At 44.1% G+C, this 19001-nt stretch overlaps 1 protein-coding gene across 1 annotated transcript; it reads left to right on the top strand.

Annotated features, from left to right (window-relative positions):
- Window positions 1-3151: 3151 nt before the first annotated feature.
- PTGER3 (prostaglandin E receptor 3) lies at window positions 3152-17422 on the top strand. Its single transcript, XM_069979440.1, has 2 exons — window positions 3152-4228; window positions 16651-17422. Exons 1-2 carry the CDS (start codon window positions 3368-3370, stop codon window positions 16936-16938), a joined length of 1149 nt encoding a protein of 382 aa, XP_069835541.1. The 5' UTR covers window positions 3152-3367; the 3' UTR covers window positions 16939-17422.
- Window positions 17423-19001: the final 1579 nt, after the last annotated feature.

The following is a 19001-nucleotide window of genomic DNA, read 5'->3' as shown; positions in this document are numbered from 1 at the left end:
TGAGCAGGCGGCCTACTCAACTCTATGGTCCCACATACTCAACAAATACATTGCAAAATGATTCCATTATCCTTATTATACAGATACACATATCGTTACAATGTCCAGTGACATCATAATTTACTTCTATATGAAAATCTCAAGTCTTCATATACTTATCAGCTGCTGTATGTCCTGCAGGAAGTGGTGTATTCTTTCCAGTATGACACAGTGCTCTCTGCTGCCACCTCTGTCCATGTCAGGAACTGTCCAGAGAACCCATAGAAAACCTCTCCTACTATTTCTCATTCCATTTGTGAAAACAGTTTTTTCTGTAGTACTTTCGATGTACTCTTGTTGTACTTTTGTTTGCAAAAATTTATTGACAAAAATTCAATAAAATATATTGAAACAGAAAACCTCTCCTGCTCTGGACAGTTCCTGACATGGACAGAGGTGGCAGCAGAGAGCACTATATCAGACTGGAAAGAATACACCACTTCCTGCAGGACAGACAGCAGCTGATAAGTATAGGAAGATTTGAGATTTTTAAATGGAAGTATCTATATAACTTTCTGAAACCAGTTGATTTAAATGAAAAAGATTTTTACTGTATAACCCCTTTAATCCCACCTATATGTCGCTGCTCAGACATCTGATTGACATCACATGACCTCAGGAGGCTCCAGCAGACAACAGATATCACAAGCGCTGTAGATATAATTGTGCTCTATGCTCTTTGTCATCTGCCTGTGTATGGAGCGTGTAATAGAATATAATAACATACATTATACTGAGCCTCTATCCTATCTTGTCGTTTCGGCTGGTTGCTCAGCATCGTGTGACCCTGTCATCTCCATTACACAGAATGTGACATAATGTGCATCATACAGATAAGTTGCTGTTCACACCTGCAGACTTTTAATTAAAGGGGTTATCCGGAGAAAATCTCTTTCTTTCAGATCAACTGATATCAGATAGTTATTTAGGTTTGTAATTTACTTCTATTTACAAATCTCCAGCCTTCTAGTACTTATCAGCTGCTGTAGGTCCTGCAGGAAGTGGTGTATTCTCTCCAGTCTGACACAGTGCTCTCTGCTGACATCTCTGTCCATGTCAGAAACTGTTCAGAGCAGCAGCAAAGTAGCACTTCATCTCAAGGGCATCTGGGCTGCCTACAGCGGTGGTCAAGGTGGTGCCTGGCGCAGAGTCGGACCTGGTAAATAAATCAGCAGCTGAATCGGCCGAGAAGTGTTTGCACTCAGCACTTGGAACAGAAGGAGATTATTTTCGCCTCTCGCCTTTTATTTACTGTCAGCGGCGATTGCAATAGGTAAAATAAACATAGGCTGGATGCCATGACATGCTGTGAACATTAGGTGGCGCTGTCTGTCAGTCTAAGTGCAGATATAAGAATTCTGTACAACAGAACATTAGTAAACCTGTGTTCTCTGTCCACGGTTACTGGTTTCTACCCGCATAAGATAAAATAATACAACCAGTGCGGGTAAGAAAGAGAGTGGAATAGGAACACATTTACAGAAGAGCAAAACTACAGTAAGTTCTGGTTTGCGAATTCCCGAGCACTCAGCATATAACTCCCCAGCTGGTGAAGAGTCAGCCATATCCATGTTTTCCAGGTAGCCCTAGGGCTGCATTCATCCTCTCCAGCCAATGGGAGTCAAATGTGGAGCGTTCAGGGTTTTGTAAATACTGCAGAAGCAGACTACAAAGAGGGTTTGTTTGTAGTCTGTAACCATAGAGATACATAGGTCTGCATAGAAACACTATGGAGAGAACAGGAGATTTTTAATCCAGACTTCTTGTGAAATTACCTGAACAGGGTCCGCTGCAGATATCAATGTAACTAAATGACTGAACACGGCATCAAATCTGCTGCAGATCCTGTACGTGTGAACACACCCTTAAGGGGTATTCCAGAGAATTTTTTAAGCCAGCTGTTCTCAGGGTATGGTTTAATAGGGAAAAAATATATATACCTACCCTCCTTCCTTCCCCACTGCCATCATTGTATTGGTGTTGTTCCCCACTTAGCCTATCAGTGGCCATATTGGTGTCCTGTCTCCTTCAGTGATTGGCTGAGCAGGCAGGTCCCTTACCTCTCCTCTCAGGAACAGGCGGAGTTTCTGGGAACTGGAGGTCAGTTTTTTTATTTATTTTTTTTATTTTCTCTACAACACCAGAATTGTATGACGTTTAGGGGTACACTGGGATACCCCTTTAGGGCTGAAATCACATACTAATAAAAATGTCATATTAAAAACAAAATGCATGTGCGCAGCTATGATTTTTTTTCTTGGTATATTTACCCTTCACATTCTTCAATAGAAAAGTACTAAAAACACAAGTTTAATAAAATCACCACATTAAAAAAAAAAACACAATATACACTTTATAAGAGGTCATGCACACTGAGCAAAAGACGAGGAATTGAAGAGGAAAGATTTTTGCTTGAAATTCCTCTTCAATTCTGCTCTGGCTGAATAGGAACAGAATGCAAGCGGAATTGAATCAGAATTTTAAGCAGAATTCAAGCCCCATTGACAATGTGAACAGGGCCTTTGGCCGAAAAGCAGATCCGCAACGGAAATTTACAGACAGAAATTCCGCTGTGTGGAAAGCACAGCGCAAAGCCCATCGAAAACAAAGGAAAAGTGCTTTGCTCAATTTAAACGAGCGGATTTCCGAGGGGAATCCGCTTGAAAATCCGCCTCTTTTGCTCAGTGTGCATGAGCAAAACTTTATAAAAACAGTTGATTTGAAAGAAGAAAAAAAAAAAAATCGCTGGATTACCCCTTTAACCTTACCAATAGTGTTCCATCAGCAGGTCCAGGGACACATGTATGCAGATGTATAAGTCGGGCTAAGATAACAAACAACACCTCATATCTCAGCTTCAGATTTTGAATCTTGATCCTTTTAGAAATAGAAAATGAAAAGAAGCACATGCTATGTCCGGCCACTAGGTGTCGCCATTGCTATTGGATGCAACATTTGTATCAGATTGTGTAAATATTGTTCCTTTAAGATTCTGGGAACTTTGTTACAATGGAAGCAATGCAGATCCTATAGGGTGATACACAGAGCAGTCACTGCCATGGGCTGAGGGTGTGATGATGGACAGGCAGGAAGGCTGCATACATGGACCAGCTCCCTCCTTTCCTGATGTTCTAGCATGCTGGCACACACATTGTGCCATGCTCCCTGCTCCCTGGCTGGGCTTACCCCCTCTGGTGTGACGTGTTAGCAGCAGGAGACGCCCCCTGGTGGTTATATAGCAGAGTGCTGCTGGAGCTTGTGGCACAGGGTGTCCCTCCTGCTGGAGACATGAGGAGTGCTGCTCGCCTGGAGGATCCCTGGAGACAGCATGGAGCTGAGGACAGACCCTTGTGACAGCTTCAACGACACCTCAGAGAGGATGTGGGACCCCAACATGTCCAATGTCCTGAGGGAGAGGAGCTGGAGTAACCTGAGCAGCAGGCTGGAGAACTGTGGGGGCTCAGTGTCTGTGGCTTTCCCCCTGTCTATGATGATCACTGGGCTGGTGGGGAATGCACTGGCCATGCTGCTGATCTACAAGTCCTACAAGAAGAAGGAGAGTAAGAGGAAGCATTCCTTCCTGCTGTGCATAGGATCCCTGGCACTCACTGACTTCACAGGACAGCTCCTCACCAGCCCCATTGTCATCTCAGTGTACCTGGCCAAGAGGCAATGGAGCAGGGTGGACCCCTCTGGGCACCTGTGCGCCTTCTTTGGCTTCAGCATGACAATGTTTGGCCTGTGCCCCCTGTTTATTGCCAGTGCCATGGCTATTGAAAGGACTCTGGCCATTAGGTCCCCTCATTGGTACTCCAGCAACATGAGGACCAAAGCCACTATAACAGTGCTACTGTGTATCTGGGGGGCAGTGCTGGGCTTTGCCCTCATGCCCATCATTGGGTTGGGACAGTACACATTACAGTGGCCAGGGACCTGGTGTTTTATCAGCACTGACCACAGGACTCCAGGGAACATAGTTTTTGCTGCCACTTTTGCCTCTCTTGGTCTCCTGTCCCTTGGCACTACCTTCACCTGCAACCTGGCGACCATTAAAGCTCTGGTGACCCGATGCAAAAGCAGGAGCTCAGCCTCCCAGACCAACAAGCAATGGGAGCGGATTACAATGGAGACTATGATCCAGCTGATGGGAATCATGTGTGTATTGTTTGCCTGCTGGTCGCCCCTTCTGGTAGGCATCTCTCACTATTACATCCAACAACCTGTGGCATGCTGGGACTTATAGTACTAGCTGGGAGGCAGAGGCTGCTTATATTACTTTTACTACTGCAAAAAGTTTGTGAAACAAAGTCAGCAAGGCAGGTCAGCTCCAAAGATGTTCTGCAGCAGCTGGGCTCTGATATGTACATGTAATAGCTCCCGCCACATGGGGAAGGTTCCCTATATATTGTCCCCCATGTTACATCTTAATAGTATTTGACTCATGTCAGCAATTAGGTGATAATAAGGTCTACTTTCAAGATGTTCTGCAGCAGCTGGTAATAATGTTGAGCTCTAATCTTTAATCCCATGATCTTCCACCACACGTGACGATTACACTGTATACTGTTCCTTCATTATATACTTAGTATAGTTCTGTTGTAAATTGATTTACTGTTAAGTCTGCCGCCAAAGATGTTCTGCAGCAGCTGCTAGTTACACTGAGCTGTAATCTTTAGTTGTAAGACCCCCATTACACATGGTACATACTTCCTATAGATGTTCTGCACCATGGAAGTTATTTTCCCCTTATCCTGTCCCTTCCGGCTATATGCCTGCTGTATAATTCCATTCCAGAAATCAAATGATTGACAAGTCCACTTTTAAAGAAATTCTGCAGCAGCTGCTACTACCGCGGGGCTATGATATTTTATTGTCCCCATCATTTTCTAATATTATAAAATGTGAACTATCCCCACCTGCTATCTCATATCAGTAATTAGAAGATTGATAGGTTTGATCGTAAAGATGTTCTGCAGCAGCTGCTGTCATTGCTAAACTCTAATTTTTAATTGTAAGACCACCCCTCATCCTACTCATCATCCCATTATGTTATATTTCTGAAACAATATAATCCAGTTTTATCAATGAAGGGATTGACAGGATAGTGTTTAAAGATGTTCTGCAGCAGCTGCTAAACTCTCATTTTTATTTGTAAGACCACCCCTCCCCCTCATCATACTAGGCAGGTGTTTTTCCCATTATGTTATATTTCTGTAACAATATAATGCGGTTTTATCAATGAAGGAATTGACAGAACAGTGTCTAAAGATGTTCTGCAGCAGCCTCCATTAATACTGGGCTCTTGTTGTTAAACTCCAGGAACATTTGTAATGTAATTACGGTAATTCGGTAATTGACAGCTCTGCTTACAAAGATGTTCTGCCGCAGCTTATTTTCAATTCTGTTATTCCTTGGACGATGTTTTATCTATGCTTGGTCTATTAATATAACTAGGCAGCTATTTAACCCCTTTCCAGCAGTTAAGCGATTGACACTTCTGTACCAAAGATGTTCTGCAGCAGCTGATATAATTTCTGGCTCTGCTTTCCAAAGCTATCAGTCCTTATTACACTTAGATGTTTTCCCTGTGTATGGTCTACACATGGCGTACTTCTGCAGCAGTATAATCCCATTAGGTGACTGACAGATCTGTGACAAAGATGTTCTGCAGCAGCTGCTCTTAATGCTGGGCTCTTATCTATAATAGTAGATGTCCACATGGTACATAGAAGACAGTTTAGTGTGTTTCCTCAAATGCTGAAGTTCTGGAATCTCTTTTCAGCAATAATACGAGTCCTCCATCAAAGCTGTTCTGCAGCAGCCAGGTTAGAAACATAGAAGATTGTCGGCAGAAAAAGACCACCGGGTCCATCTAGTTTGCCCTTTTAGTATTTCCATACTTATCGTCTTAGGATAGATATATGTTTATCCCAGGCAGGTTTAAATTCTGTTGTTGTAGATTTACCAACCACATCTGCTGAAAGTTTGTTCCAAGTATCTACTACTCATTCAGTTACATGTCAGACTCAGATCTCCTGCTGTTACCTGTAAGTCCTGGAAACATTGAGCTAATTGAGCTATTACCAGTCCCTTCTCCAGCCTGTCCTGCTCTCCCCTTATCTTTCAAGCCATTAGCTGTAATCCTGGTGATGTCTGCCCCCGCCGCTCCAGGAGGGAACCCATCAGGGATTGTAGTTGTCACCGCACAAAGTCATCACGAGACTCCTGCCCATCGCACATCAGGGCATATGACAGCCACCATTTCCTTCCTTTCTATAAAACTCATTGACTGATTAGATCTGCATTAACATCTGCTGTGCAATATTCTAAGTGTGGATAGAACAGAGAAACTACAACTCCCAGCATGCCCTGACAGCATTCATCCACTGGGTTATAACATAGGGGTACAGGACAGATCGGTGGATATGGAGTCAGTAAGGCAGCACATGGTCTCTACAATTCTGCATTACATAGCCATGGGCGCTGTGCGTGCCGCCATATGGTTCCTCCCCAAGGTATCGTACACATTGCATGATAATACGGCACGCAGTGGAGCATGGCACTATTACTTTTTCTGCATGATTTACACCAGTGATTTCCAACCTGAGACTCTTCAGCTGTTGCAAAACTTCAATTACATGTAAGCTTGGGGTTGCAAGATACTTATAATACTGCCATGTAAGAGACTTATAATTCTGCCATATAAGAGACTTATAATACTGCCATATAAGATACTTATAATACTGCCATGTAAGAGACTTATAATTCTGCCATATAAGAGATTTATAATACTGCCATATAAGAGATTAAAAATACTGCCATATAAGAGACTTATAATACTGCCATGTAACTGTTTTTAGAATAGAGAACAGCTGTGTTTTATTAATCCTGAAGAATTGTTGTAGGGTTCATGCATATGGCGGTATTATATAGAAAAACCCTTATGGCCCCAGTGTTACTACTCACTATTGTCCATGCAGTTTTATAGGAAAATAGGTTGCAGGTTATAATGGGTAAATAAATGCATGCACAAAAAAATCATTGTATGGTTGGTATGGTATGTTGTATTGCAGCTCAGTTCCATTGAAGTGAATGGAGCTTAGCTGTAATACCACACACAACCTGAGGATAGGGGTGGCACTGTTTTTTTTTTTTTTTAATAAATCAGTTATGTTAATTCTAGGCCTGGATAACCCCTGTAAATTACCTTATACCCTACCTCCTATCCAACAGCTCCAACAGATTCACTTAAACGCATCTAAATAAAAGTAACTTGGTGACAACTCTTAAAGTGAATGTACCATCAGGTGCATTGCTTTAAGATTTGTACACCAATATATTGATGCCGGTGCCGCAGACCTTTTTATGAACCACGGACCGGTTCCCGCACACAACACTGGTCTATTCCTGGTCACCAGCCTGCCCTGAAGCACTGGAGGTGGGCCTGGCCGCCCCCAGTGTGACGAAACCCCCTCCCCTCTGTGATGCGTCTCCATTACAATCAATGGAGCCAGGTCACAGAGGGGAGGGGTCCCGTCACAGTGGGGGGCAGGCGTAATTCCTGGACCGGGCCGCGGTTCAAAAGAAGCACAATGGCGCCAGCACCCGTCTATTCATGTAAAAATCACTTTAAAGTGTCACTGTTGTTTACATTTTTTTGCAGAAATCAATAGTACAGGCGATTTTAAGAAACTTTGTAATTGGGTTTATTAGCCGAAAAATGGATTTTTATCATGAAAAAGCAGTTTGAAACTCTCCCCCCCGTCTTCATGATTTTTTATGGAGAGGGGAGGGGCGGAGGAAGATGAGGCACCAAAACAGGACAACAAAGAGTTAATTTACAGCTGCATCACCGGTCTATCTCCTCTGAAGTCAGCACTGACCTCTCTGACCTCTGAATACTGGCTTTCATACAGGTCCCACTGTGTAATCCTTTGTACTCCGCTCTCTGCTAGTGACTAATCTCCCTCCTCCCCCCCCCCTCCCCTCTCTATAGGTTACACAGGGCTCGACTGATGTAAAAGAGTCGAGATTTCCTTAAAATAAGCAGTGAGAGAGAGAGGGGGGGGGGGGCTGGGAAAAGTCTTTTTGAATGCAGATAATGGCATATTTGCCTAATAAACCCAATTACAAAGTTTCTTATAATCGCCAGGACTATTGATTTCTGCAAAAAAATAAATAAATAAAATATTAATAATAATAATAATAATAATAATAATAATAATAATAATAATAATAATAATAATAATAATAATAATAATAATACAACAGTGACACTTTAAATAAAAAAAAAAAAAATCTCCCACCGTTTTGTGTATGCAGCTTCAGTGCAGTCTGGTGAGCACAGGCCAGAACTCTCAGCTGATTGACAAGGAAAATAGTGAAGCCTAGTTATCAAATTACTCCTATATTTCCCGGAGGAATAACAGAGGAACAAAGATCTGACTTCAGGATAGTTATTATATGGGGATTACAAGTTAGGGGGGAGGGGGATGCTCTATAAAGCAGGATATAGCTTAGAATCCAGTCTTCCTCTGGGTCCCTCTCCTGAATGAATGGTGAATGATTCATCGGCTGTTATTATAACCCCTCCTGAGGTGCCGTGCGCGCCCGTAATAGCAGCTATTAACATCCTATAATAACTTTACCTCCTTGAAGGAAACTATTATCGGAGGGGTTTTATGACAGCTCCATATACAAGTGATATAAACACTTGATTCCTATCAGAGATCCATTATACAGTCTGGTCCAGCGGAGACGCCGCGCTCTCCGGGAGTAATAATCATCATTACTATAATGCCTCGTGTCTCAATTCAAGGAACGGGTCAGGATCTCCCATCGAAGAAATAGCTTCCCATCTAATGAATCTTAAAGGGGTAGTCTTATTGTAGAAAAGACCCCTATAACTGGTTCAGCTGTGGATGAGGTAGACTGAAGGTGTCCAGCGAAAATCTTTTTCTTTCAAATCAACCGGTGTCAGAAAGTTATACAGATTTGTAATTTACTTCTATTAAAAAATCTCAAGTCTTCCCATACTTATCAGCTGCTGTATGTCCTGCAGGAAATGTTTTATTTTCAGTCTGACACAGTGCTCTCTGCTGACAGAGACAGGAACTCTGTTTCGGTTTTCTATGAATCCCCATAGAAAACCTCTCCTGCCCTGGACAGTTCCTGTCTCGACCAGAGATGTCAGCAGAGAGCACTGTGTCAGACTGAAAATAAAACATTATTTCCTGCAGGACATACAGCAGCTGATAAGTATTGGAAGATTTGAGATTTTTTTTTAATAGAAGTAAATTACAAATCTATATAACTTTCTGATATCAGTTGATTTGAAAGAAAAAGATTTTCGCTGGACAATCCCTTTAAATGCATGCAAAAGAGGGGCAGCTCAAGCCAACTAGAATGGGGGCCACTGCTGGGTAGCGACCCTATGCTCTGACTCAAAGATGGGGGTCCCAAGTGGAAGAATGTCCTGGATAACCCCTTTAGCAAAATCTTCTTACTCACCAGTCCAGATGGTCAGGTACGGAGGGAGATTGCAGAAGCCGTTGCCGGTGCGTCCTTGTGCAGGATGGTCGGAGTTTCAGGCGCTGCGTGCGGCCTTGGCTCAGGTACTGGCCGCTAGATGTCAGCAGCTTTTGCAGAGAAGTTCGGGTGTAACAGTCTCAGTTTCGAGCCTCGTATTGGAAAAATGTGGGGCCCAATGTCAATCAGATTGTAATACTCTTTACACTTCAGTATAGGATTATAGGTTAGTGGTCAAACGCATTTCAAGGTCTTAATAATTGGTGAAAATAGAGATGTCAATGGAGACATGGGACCTAAGTGTGAGGGGCGGCTGAGTGTGAATGAAAACATTCTAGTTCCATCCAGACTCTAAGAACATCTTTAACACTTACAATATACAGAGCTGAAACACAAAGACAGGTGCATATGCCTGCATTCACTGACAGCAAGCAGAGATAGAACTATAACTTTTCATATTACAGAAACCTAGGCTCAGGGACACATGTAAGTCTATGGAAGCAGCACAGGTGCATGGAGATGATGCAGATAATGTTAAGGGGGCTGTCACTTACATACTTGCAGCGGAATGTCAACCCTGCTGCCAGTATGTAATCTCATTGAAAATGACCGGCAAGGGATCTGCATCGTATTTTGCTGCAAATTCGCAGGGAGAAATCCGCTGCGGATCCGGTGTGTGTGAATCCGGCCTTAAAGGAAATGTTGGATACTGGAAATGTAATAAGATGAATAGATGGATACAGTCTGCTAGATGGGTACAACTGGCTCGGGAAGTTTTCCCAATTTTAGGGTTGATGGTTGATTCAATACCTAATGTAAGTGATGGGTGAGAAACAAGGACTGTCCTGTATGCAAATGAGCTGGTGTGGTGCACTGGGGGCGGAGCTACCACCCTCAGTACACCAATCCACCCCACATTCATGTCTGTGATATGGGCCCTAACTCACAACATAGCAGGTACTTTTACTGGTATACAGGCAGTATACAGGCAGTATACAGGCAGTATACAGGAGACTGCTCTGTGCCTTCTAATAAGAGTCTGATAAAGCAGCGTTCTCTTCTCAGCACTGTTGTTAGATCCCTTCCAGATCCTTCTCTTTTATCTCGGTGCTGGTATGAGCCGTGAAGGATTCCAGCCCAGTGCGCGCCGGCTCCGCTCTGATGTCACTGGAATGTCAGGACATATTTGCCGTCAATTCTGTAGCCAATTCCTGTGTCTAAGTAACCTATAATAAAATAATCCTTAAAGGGGACCTGTCAGAATCAAATCTCTAAATATAGCAATATTTCAGAATCGCTCAGTACTGAAGCCTCAGGCGATCAGTACTCAGCCTAAGTGATCAGTACTCAGCCTCAGGCAATCAGTATTCAGCCTCAGGCGATCAGTACTCAGCCTCAGGCGATCAGTACTCAGCCTAAGTGATCAGTACTCAGCCTAAGTGATTGGTACTCAGCCTCAGGCGATCAGTACTCAGCCTAAGTGATCAGTACTCAGCCTCAGGCGATCAGTACTCATCATGGGCCAATTACACCGACAGATTATCTGACAGATTTTTTCAGCCAAAGCCAGGAATGGATTCGAAAAGAGGAGAAATCCAGTCTTTCCTTTATCACCTGTTCTCTGTTTATAGTCTATTCCTGACTTTGGCTTAAAAAATATCTCTGACATCGGTTGGTGTAATCGGGTTCTCAGTACTCAGCCTCAAGTGATCAGTACTCACTGCAAAGCAATATATGGCACCAAGTACTACTGATATATATATACAGTATATGACACTATATGGCACCAATTACTACTGATATATACATATATGACATTGTTTGGCGCTAACTTGTAGCCATTGTATGGCGCTGGTAATTTATGTAAAGTCTGTAAAGCACTGTTGTATGAACACAGTATGGCACTAGTATAAAGCCACTATGGTACTAGTATATATGTACTGTATGTCACTGACAAAGACACTATATGAAACTAGTTTGGAAGCACTGTAGCGTTAAGCGAAAGGTACTATACAAAACTATTAAATGGGAACTGTATGGCACTAGTATGTAGGCCCCACATGTCACTAGTGTGTGCACATTATATGGTAGTAGTATGTAGGTACTCTATGGCAATAAGATAAAGACATGTATATAGACAATGTATAATGCTATACAAAACTACTATGCTATGTGGGCACTGTCGTGTAATAATGATATAGCACTAATATGGAGGTACTGTATGCCACTAAGAGAAAGACACTGTATGGGACTAGTATTTAGGAACTGTGTGGCAGTAAAATGAAGGCACTATACAGAACTAGTATACAGGCACCATATGGCAGTAGTATATAGTCACTGTGGCATCGATATGTAGGTACTGTATGTCACTAATATAAAGACACTATATAGAACTTGTATGTGGGCACTGCATGGCACCAATATAAAGACACTATATGGATTTAGGCTATGTTCACACAACATATTTTTTTAAAGTAATCACAGCCGTTGTTGCAATTTTCAACAACGGCCATGATTCATTCAAAAAATACTTTCAATTGCAAATGAATGGGATTCGGGCTGGAGTGTATACACATAGTATATAGTATACACTCCGGCCGGGATCGCTAGCGGCGCCAGTAAAAACTGACATGTCAGTTTATTAAATAGCGGCCACACAAGCCTGACAGGTCCGACCGCACTCTCCATTGTGTGCAATGGTGAATTGGGATGCGGGTGCACACGGATGCGTCCGCATTCCAATTCAATAGAATTAAAGTTTATCCTGGTCAGTACTGCAGTACCAGCCTGGATGGTCTTCACTGACACCGGTATTTTTGAATTAATCACGGCCGTTGTTGCAAATTGCAACAATGGCTATAATTAATTAAAAAAAATACATTGTGTGAACATAGCCAACACGTTACCAATATCCCACACCTTACACCGCAAGCACTAAACATACGTCCCCAGCTATAAATGATTGTTGCCATTGAGTAAAATTATAAAATTAAAAAAAAAAAAAAAAGAGAGAGAGCGCACGTTACTCCTTCAAATGTATTAGGAGAGGAAGAAATCTCAAAAGCAACATTGTACCCCACTTATTACACTGTACCCCACACAATACACCGTATCCCACACGTTACAACGTACTCCACACGTTACACTGTACTCCACACGATACACCGTATCCCACATGTTACACCGTACCCCACATGTTACACCGTACCCCACATGTTACACCGTATCTCAAACGTTACACCATACCCCAACACGTTACCCATATCCCACACCCATTACACTGTATCCCACACATTACACCGTATCCATACCTTCATGCCCCCTCTCATACATGTCCCCCTTACAGATGCCCCTAATACATGTTCCCCTTAAACATGTCCCCCATATAGATGGACCCCTAATACATGTTCCCCAGACAAAAAAAAACACAACTCACCTAACACCTCGCTCCCCTGTCGGCCTGGCCCCCGACTGATACGCGCTCTCTAGGGATGTCCCGGGGATTCCCCAGCAGAGCGCGCACCAGTGACCTCTCAGTGTGCGCTGGGGCCGGTACTTCTGGTACAGGGAGCTCTCAGCTCTTGTAAGAGCTCCCTCTACCGAAAGTACATGCGGCGCACACTGAGAGGTCACTGGTGCGTGCTCTGCTGGGGAATCCCCAGGACATCCCTAGAGAGCGCGTATCAGTTGGGGGCCAGGCCGACACTGTCCCCAGCCCTACAGATGTACTGAAATCTAAGGACAGGATGCCTATGGGGCGGGAGGCAGTGCGGTGGGGTGCGGGACAAAAGGGGGCCGTCCTGGGACAGCGGGACATTATCCCCCAAATCGGGACTGTCCCACCGGATCCGGGATGGTTGGGAGGTCTGCGTATCCCACACATTAAACCGTACCTCACACATTACACTGTATCCCACACATTACACCGTATCCCACACATTACACCATACCCCACACAAATTACACCGTACCCCACACACATTACACCATATCCCACACATTACCCGTATCCTACACGTTACACTGTATCCCACACATTACACCATACCCCACACAAATTACACCGTACCCCACACACATTACACCGTATCCCACACACATTACACCATATCCCACACATTACACCGTATCCCACACATTACACCGTATCCCACACATTACACCATATCCCACACATTACACCATACCCCACACACATTACACCGTATCCCACACATTACACCATACCCCACACAAATTACACCATATCCCACGCACATTACACCATATCCCACACATTACACCGTATCCCCACAAATTACACCGTATCCCACGCACATTACACCGTATCCCACACATTACACCGTATCCCCACACATTACACCGTATCCCACACATTACACCGTATCCCACACATTACACCGTACCCCACACACATTACACCATACCCCACACACTGTATCCCATACATGACACCGTATCCCAGACATTAACACCGTATCGGATGGGAAGTAATGCAGCTTAGTGTGGACATGCTTTTCCCATGTCTGCTTACAGCGAGCCCCCTCTGTAGAGCCATATATCACTTTTATGGGTCGCTGCTTGTATTACCGAGTGTAACAATACGGAGACATCACTACCTGTTCTATGCTGTAATCCTGAAGTATATTTAGCTCATATGTCACCATGACTGATGGTGTTCATACTGCACTGCGGTGATTTATGACTAGAATCCATTGGATTTCTAGTAATATGCTAATTCCAGCAAGTCCGCGGATAATTAATCACTGTGATTTAGGCCTCGTTCACAGTCGCTAGAATAATAGTGGAGCTGAACAGGTACAAACTACGGAAGGTAATTGTATACAAGATGTAATTGGCCCCACACTCCCCTTCATTTAGCCTCCTCCACCAGATTCCCAATGTTTCTGTAAAATCAACTGGTGCCAAAAAGTGCCAGAGATTTGTAATTTACTTCTATTATAAAATCTCAAGTCTTCCAGTACTTATCAGCTGCTGTATGTCCTGGGGGAAGTAGTGTATTCTTTCCAGTCTGGAGAGCAGGAGTTTCTGTGGGGATTTGCGCCTGCTCTGGGCAGTTCACGACATGGACAGTGGTGGCAACAGAGAGCACTGTGTCAGACTGGAAAGAATACACCACTTTCTGCAGGACATACAGCAGCTGATAAGTACTGGAAGTCTGGAGATTTTTTAATACAAGTAAATTGCAAATCTTTGGCACTTTCTGGCACCAGTTCATTTGAAAGAAGTTTTTTTTTGTAAGCTATCCCTTTAAGCAAGACTGGCAGTATTATAAGGGGCTTGTTATTAGGTTTCTGTATGACACTGCTATATGGTCACTATTATGTAGATATGGTATATCACTAATATGAAGGCACTCTACACTATTAACTTGAAGACATTGTAAGGCACTAGTATACAGGAATGTAAGGCTAATATGTAAGTACAGCATGTTATAACTATGTAGGCACTGTATGGAATCTATTATGTAGGGGGCAGTGATATAGTTATCTCAGTTGCATCCAGGCCCCTCCTCATTACACTGATGCTGACACTACCTTCAATGCTCTGCCCAATCATAGAGGGAACACCTTAGCATAGAAAGAACTGTATAGTCATACATTTACAGCTGCACAGTACTCTCTATCCCCTCCCTGCACTTATTTCTATGATCACAGAGAGAAAACTGTGTGGCCATACAGTTACAGCTGTACAGTCCTCTCTATCCTTATCTGCACTCTTCTCTATGATCATAGAGAGAACTATGTGGTCACATAGTTACAGCTGCACAGTCCTCTCTATCCTTTCCCTGCACTTATCCCTATGATCATAAAGAGAACTGTGTGGTCATACAGTTACAGCTGCACAGTCCTCTCTATCCCCTCCCTGCACTTATCCCTATGATCATAAAGAGAACTGTGTGGCCATACAGTTACAGCTGCACAGTCCTCTCTATCCCCTCCCTGCACTCTTCTCTATGATCATAGAGAGAACTGTGTGGCCATACAGTTACAGCTGCACAGTCCTCTCTATCCTTCCCTGCACTCTTCTCTATGATCATAGAGAGAACTGTGTGGCCATACAGTTACAGCTGCACAGTCCTCTCTATTCCCTCCCTGCACTTATTTCTATGATCATAGAGAGAACTGTGTGGCCATACAGTTACAGCTGTACAGTCCTCTCTATCCCCTCCCTGCACTCTTCTCTATGATCATAGAGAGAACTGTGTGGTCATACATTTACAGCTGCACAGTCCTCTCTATCCTGTCTCTGCACTTATCCCTATGATCATAAAGAGAACTGTGTGGTTATACAGTTTCAGCTGCACAGTGTTCTCAATCCCATCTCTGCACTTATTTCTATGATCATAGAGAGAACTGTGTGGCCATATAGTTACATCTTCACAGTCATCTCTACCCCCTCCCTGCACTTATTTCTTTGATCATAAACAGAACTGTGTGATGACAGCTACACAGTCTTCTCTATCCCCTCCCTGCACTTATTTCTATGATCATAGAGAGAACTGTGTGACCATATAGTTACAGCTGTACAGTTATCTCTACCCCCTCCCTGCACTCTTCTCTATGATCATAAACAGAACTTTGCGACCATATAGTTACAGCTGCACAGTCTTCTCTATCCCCTCCCTGCACTCATCTCTATGATCATAGAGAGAACTGTGTGGTGATACAGTTACAGCTGCACACTCATCTCTACCCTGTCCCTGCACTTATTTTCAGCCCACCGCGCGTTGATTGCAAACACATCCCCCCCCCCCCCCCCCCCCCGCGGCTCCACACCACTGCGCAATCTTACTCCCCCCCCTGTCACTACACACTGCACCACTACGCACCCCCCCCCCCGGAACTTACCGGAGCGCAGTGCAACACTCCTGGTACCTTTGTCACCATATAGTTACAGCTGCACAGTCCTCTCTATCCCCTCCCTGCACTCATCTCTATGAACGGAGACAGAGCTTCTAACTCATTGCTTTATTGTATAATAGTGCTTCCATCCTTTACTGTGTTCACACTACGTATGACATCCGTCTAACCTACATCCCTCTTCTCTTCTCCCGAACAGATCATTATGCTAAAGATGATCTTCAACCATACCTCAGTGGAGCGCTGCGACCCGACCTCGACCACGCAAAGTGTGGAGCTTCAGAAAGACTGCAACTTCTTCTTGACGGCCATTCGCCTGGCCTCGCTCAACCAAATACTGGATCCCTGGGTTTACCTCTTACTCAGACAGATCCTCCTCAGAAAGTTCTGCCAAGTAGCCAACGCCGTGTCAAACTGCTCCAACGACGGACACAACAAGGAACAGCCCATGATCTTAAGCACGGACGTCCGAAAACCATTGGGCTGAGGGAGAAGCTGGAGAGAAGACGCATGCTAAAAAAAAAAAACCTAAAAACTGAAAAAAGTTTAAATGTGAAATGGTCCATCCGGGCCTCCATTCCAGAGATGGAATATTCAGCTGCTACATGGACTACACTTAATTTATCCTATGTGCCAAATGTCTAAATTGGTGGTCAGCGAGCTGGGGCTGTCACCAGCCGTTGTAATACTACATGTAAGGGCATGCTGGGAGTTGTAGTATCTCAGTCGTCGGAGAGAGCACAGGTTGCCAGCTTCCAGTCTGAATTGTATATATGTATAATAGATGTGCAGAGTCAATGGAGGTTTATCCTATGCGATGCCTGTCGTCGAGGCGTCTGGGATGATGATGAGGATGCATGATGGCGTCTTATATGTATGACAACCAAAGAGCATTGTTTCCAGCAGCATCTGCTAAGTGCATGACAAAGTCTATACCATGAGGCTATGCCGGGAAATAAAGCAGATTGTCAGAGCGGCCTGCGCTGTATTTATTGTACAGGAAAGGGATATATATATATATCTGTGGTTATAGATGGAGGAGGGCGGGATAAGAGCAGGAAAAATCATCCGAAAATTACTATACTTTAATCTCGACTTTAATCTCTTGTTAGGGCAGGGGTAGGGAAACTTGGTTCTCCAGCTGTTTCAAAACTACAACTCCCATCATGCTTGTCCAGGCATGATGGGAGTTGTAGTTTTTCTGGAGAGCCAAGATTCCCTATCCTGTGTTAGGGTCTAGCGGACTCACATTAATGGGGGTAAACACACTGGGGGAGATTTATCAAACATGGTGTAAAGTGAGACAGGCTCAGTTGCCCCTAGCAACCAATCAGATTCCACCTTTCATTTTCCAAAGCGTCTGTGAGAAATGAAAAGTGGAATCTGATTGGTTGCTAGGGGCGACTGAGCCAGTTTCACTTTACACCATGTTTGATAAATCTCCCCCACTGTCTGCTTGTCTAGCCAAGTCGGCATAGACAGGTCCTCTGTATCCTCGTCACCAATGCTGGGAAAAGCTGGATCTAGTCCTGGAAAACTTCTTTCAGTTTCTCAGGACTGGATCCAGCTTTTCCCAGCATCCGGGGAAGAGCGTCAGTCAGTTAGAAGGCAGCCGACTGATGAGCGGATTGCAGAGATAACAATGTGATTCACTTCCTTAAGGCTATGTTCACACAATGTATATTTTCGTAAAAACACAGCGGTAGTTGCCATCAGCAACGACGGCCATACTTTGTACAAAAACATAAGTTGCCTTGCCTTCTATGGAATCCCGAACGGAGCGTATACACATAGTATACGCTCTGGCCGGGATCTCTCGCAGGCCGTACAAAAATGACATGTCAGGTTTCTGCGGCCCCTATTCATTGAATAGCGGCCGCAGAAAACCATGTCAGTGCACAATATGGAGTAAGCGGCTCCATCGTGTGCTGTGGGGAGTTCTGATGCGGGCGTGCACGGATGCGCCTGCATCAGAACTCTGCGGCTGCAAAGATCATCCGGGATGTCTTTTCAGAGACCGGACTGGTCACGGAACAGCCGGTCTCTTACGTAATGTGAACATAGCCTAATACTGTAAATTTGCTCATCTCCTAAGGCCCTATTACACGAAGCAATTATCGGCTGTATTTGGCTGATTATCGGCCATTACAGCCAGTAATCGCTTTGTGTAATAAAAGGCAACGATCAGCCGACATGCACGATGTTGGCTGATCGTTGTCCTTTAACGTGTTGAAAGACGAAAGACAACGATCTGCCGCTGTCGCTCTGTGTACTAGGAACAGTGGCAGAAGACTGACGCTCCTATGGGCTCCCTGGACAATCTAAAGATAACAGCTCCCCCTCCCCCCCCACGACTCTTACCTCCTCGTTGCCCACTCACTGCCAGCACTGTGGAGTGATGTCAGCAGATCGTTGCTATCGTTGTCTTTTGTCAAAGACATCGATTAGGCCAACATCCTGCATGTCGGCTGATCATTGCCTTTTATTACACAAAGCGATTATTGGCCGTAATAATAATCCGTCAAATACTGCTAATAAATGCTCCATGTA

This window comes from Dendropsophus ebraccatus, chromosome 8 (genome assembly GCF_027789765.1).
Source record: "Dendropsophus ebraccatus isolate aDenEbr1 chromosome 8, aDenEbr1.pat, whole genome shotgun sequence".
In the NCBI taxonomy this organism is placed as follows: Eukaryota; Metazoa; Chordata; class Amphibia; order Anura; family Hylidae; genus Dendropsophus; species Dendropsophus ebraccatus.
This window is presented reverse-complemented; position numbering and strand designations above follow the sequence as displayed.

Coding starts and splice junctions, on each gene's coding strand:
- PTGER3 (XM_069979440.1), top strand. CDS start 3,368: ATGGAGCTGAGGACAGACCCTTGTGACAGCTTCAACGACACCTCAGAG. Junction 4,229..16,650: donor CCTGCTGGTCGCCCCTTCTG/GTAGGCATCTCT, acceptor TCTCCCGAACAG/ATCATTATGCTAAAGATGAT.